The following is a 3,874-nucleotide window of genomic DNA, read 5'->3' as shown; positions in this document are numbered from 1 at the left end:
CTAGCCCTATTGATTACGCGAGAGATAGAAATAGAGGTAAAGAATCCGCGAGGAGCGGGATTTCTTACACTCATTTAGAATTCTTATATATGTACAGAGCTTTGATTTCAGTTCAGTAGTTTCAGCTACTTTTCTTACTGCTTTGAGTAAACTCTCTGAGAGGTTCTGTATATCTTTCAGTTCAGATAGCAGAGAAGAGTATTATTTATATTAATTAGAGAAGATATTTATTTCAGTGATTTCTTATTAATTATACAATGTCTATTATTATATCACTGTATTATTATATTACTATATCACTGTATTACTATATTGTTATATAATTTCTATTATTATCATATAACTTCAGTGATAATCACTTCTCTCTTTTATTTCTTTAAGTGAAGAGTGATCTTCTTTGAATCTGATTCATTACTCTCATCTCTTTTCTCACATCTCATCTGTTCATATACATAGCATTTATCTGAATGTGAAATTTTCCCTTAACAAGTAAAACAGCATCAATTAAATACTCTTTCACTCACTGTTTTTTATACACTATCTTTTGAGATGTTCTAGAACCACACTGACATGATAACTACAAATTACTTTGTAGATGAAATTATCATGCTCTGAAGAAGTCTGCACTTCTTATCAGTTTTTAGACATGCTATCAGATGTGATTCAAAGGTTGCTTAAGTCAGTGTACAATTACAGATGTACATCAGCTTCTTATATTTTGAATCTCATATGTTAAATTAATTAGTGACTGCTATGACCCTCTTTGCATTCGTACGCTAGAAGTTCAGAAGCGGCCGTGTTATTATCCGATAATTGTACGTTCTTCCGAATCACAGAGAATACATTAAATCCGGAACTCAAGCACCTCAGGTTTCTAATAAATACAGAGGTGTACAAATCACTTCAATAAAATCGCTCTATGTTTCTGAGCTGGGAAGTTATTATCGCATGTATCTAATTGTCACTTCTTTGTATTTCCTATGTTCTTGTTATCTTGGTGTGGTCTCAACACCTGTATTTTCTCCTGTATAATCAACACTTGACCTGTATTTAACATCACACAAGAACTCATCATAAGCTCTGCTTGCATATAAGTATAATGAAAGAATAATAATAATAATAATAATATCAACACTGTATATATTAAATGAAGATAATATTACTATACAATACTATAGCTGTTTCTATATATCTCTGAAAGCTGTTAATATTTTCTTTATATCTTTATATTTGATAAGTCAGTAATATATTTCAATGCACTCTCTCTTTCATTATTATCATCATCATCATTATTATTATTATTATCATTATCATCATTATTATCATTATTAATATTATTACTATTATCATCATCATTATCATTATTACTATTATTATTATTATTATTATTATTATATTATTTCTAATTATCTCTTCTGCCTTTATCTCTTTTTAATACTTATTAAAATCAATTATATTATCTCTCTTCAAATATTCTGCGGTTCTGCGGATCATCAAGGCGCGTGAGCACTGTCACAGATTGAAGAGAGAGAAGAAGAAGGTATTCAAGTAAGAGAAGACAGATTATAAGACATATTATAATGTCTTAAAGAGGCTTTATAAAAGAGTAGAATAATACTAATTTTAAGTAACACTTCTGATAGATTTAGACTGAACTAAGTATAGAAATAATACAGATAATATCATCTGTGAGAGATTGAAGAAGAAGACAGTGAAGAGTCTTATACAGTAGCAGTGAGATCAGAAGAAGTTCTGAGAATGATTTGAGTTTAAAATGAAGAGAGAGAGAGAGAAGAAGAGTGTTACTATAAATAAGCAGTAACAGAAGAAGATTGAGAAGATATTAAAGTAGAAGACAAAGAAGTCAAAACTGATAAGTTTTTTATTTATTAAAAGATAATAATTTTTGGTAATACTTCTGTTCTCTAATTAATTAGCAGAAGCTGACAGAGAAGAAGACAATTGAGGCCTTGTTCAGGTCTTGAATACACTTCATGATTCAGAACATTGAGAAGACAGCTCTACTCTCTGAGCATGTTAATCTGCTTATCACTGAGATGAAATCTGAGGCAGCAGATCAGGAAACGTGGGATTTTGAGACACAGATTGATCTAGCTAAGAAGAAGCAGCAGAAACCCTTCTCTGAGAAGACAGTGAAGAGAGATTTTGAGATGATTATCATCTCAGATAAGAAGAAGAAGAAGAAGAAGAAGAAGAAGAAGAAGAAGAAGAAGAAAAATGAAAAGTAAATTGTAAAGAATGATAAGAAGAATAAGAAAGAGAAGAAGTAGATTTTTTTTTTTTCTTTTTATATTAGTTAGTTGTAAGTTTAAGTTTTTAATTATTAATAATTAAAATTGATTTTAAGTTTTCAAAAATTATTGTACAAGTTGTAATCAAGTCAGGAATGATATATATATATATATATATTTAACTATCATAATTCATAAATCACTATAATGTATAAGTATTAACATTTTTTCAACATTGATATTTACAATATTAATATATTTTTAATGATATTATCTAATAATGCAATTTAATAATACTCTCTTTCACAATATTAATATATTTCAAGAAATATAACAGAGATTAATAAAGATTATTTATTTACTTTTATACATTAATGTGTCAGGTCACGTGATCTGGCTTACTAATCCTTCCATCATATAACTTCCCACAAAGCTAGCAACCTTTCAATCACACAAGCTTTACACCTTTCACAGATTATGAGACTCATTTTGTGCAAAATCACTGCCAATTCGGGATTCCTTGTCAATATACTCATTATTTGAACTACTGCTTCATTCGATACGCTCATCAGGAGTTAAAATCATCTTATTCTATCAGTATTGATGCGTTTGAGATCTTGATGATCAATAATACTACTGCTTGCTTAAAAAAGAGGCTTGCAGAAAATGCACCACATTTGCAAAAAAGCAAGAAAAAGAGAACGATATTGGCAAGGATTCAATAAACGAATACAAAGATGGCGGATTCAATATGATCCCGCCCTCATACATGTTCGCGATCTCGCGTTCTTTCCACTGAGTCAGTTGCAGTTGATGATGATGATTCTTCACACTCACGCTCTGCCAGTGGACATCCTCCTGGAGCCTTTGAAAGTTCCACTGGTGGACATTCTCCTGGAGTCTTTGAAAGCTCCATTGTCGAAACACCCTCTCGATTCGAAGCTGGTTTGAATACAGCTCCTGACACGCTCAGGCCGGCCCCCCGATCTACTCGACAGCTTGATGAAGCTGGTTCTCTTGATGAGAATAATGAACACCCAGGTGTCTACCGTTCGGGCGAGGCAATATCAGACCAACAGATGGAGCATCTCAAGATGATGCTTGAGATGGACAAGAGGAAGCAAAGAGTCTTAGAACTCGAACTACAACTGGAAAAACTTCATTAACAGAGATTCTCATCCTCCACAGATTGATCACAGAATGTCAACAATCATTCTGCCACCACATCAACAGCCTGTACAGCCACATGGAATTCTAATCTCGGTGAAAGGTTGGAATTCAACCTTTATGAACTGGATAGCTGTGTTGGCAAGGCAATCTCCCAATTCAAGGAAGATGTCAAGAATACTGTGAGATCAAACAGTCTAACTGGCACATTCAATTACATCACATGAAGCATCTTCATGAAGTTGAAACTGGTTGATGCACAGTGTTGATATATGATAGAGAAACAACAGACTCAGAACTCTCTATAAAGAGATGATGAATGAGCATCATTCTGAGACATCAGAAATCAGTGACTCTATATATTCATCTCGAACTTCTTGGGTGCAGGTGTCAGATCACATTTCTTCAAATATGATGAAAATCAGATCACTTATACTCTATGAAATGCAATTGAA

General features: G+C 32.4%; 1 protein-coding gene across 1 annotated transcript; it reads left to right on the top strand.

The window, feature by feature from the left end:
- Nucleotides 1-1,994: 1,994 nt before the first annotated feature.
- BDCG_16662 (uncharacterized protein) lies at nt 1,995-3,418 on the top strand (the record flags this gene model as incomplete). Its single annotated transcript, XM_045425863.1, has 3 exons — nt 1,995-2,245; nt 2,990-3,197; nt 3,251-3,418. 3 exons carry the CDS (start codon nt 1,995-1,997, stop codon nt 3,416-3,418), a joined length of 627 nt encoding a protein of 208 aa, XP_045280269.1.
- Between the last annotated feature and the right edge of the window lie 456 nt (nt 3,419-3,874).

This window comes from Blastomyces dermatitidis, assembly GCF_000003525.1.
Source record: "Blastomyces dermatitidis ER-3 genomic scaffold supercont1.3, whole genome shotgun sequence".
NCBI lineage: Eukaryota > Fungi > Ascomycota > Eurotiomycetes > Onygenales > Ajellomycetaceae > Blastomyces > Blastomyces dermatitidis.
The sequence above is the reverse complement of the archived record's forward strand: the minus strand, read 5'-3'. Positions and strand labels throughout refer to the sequence as shown.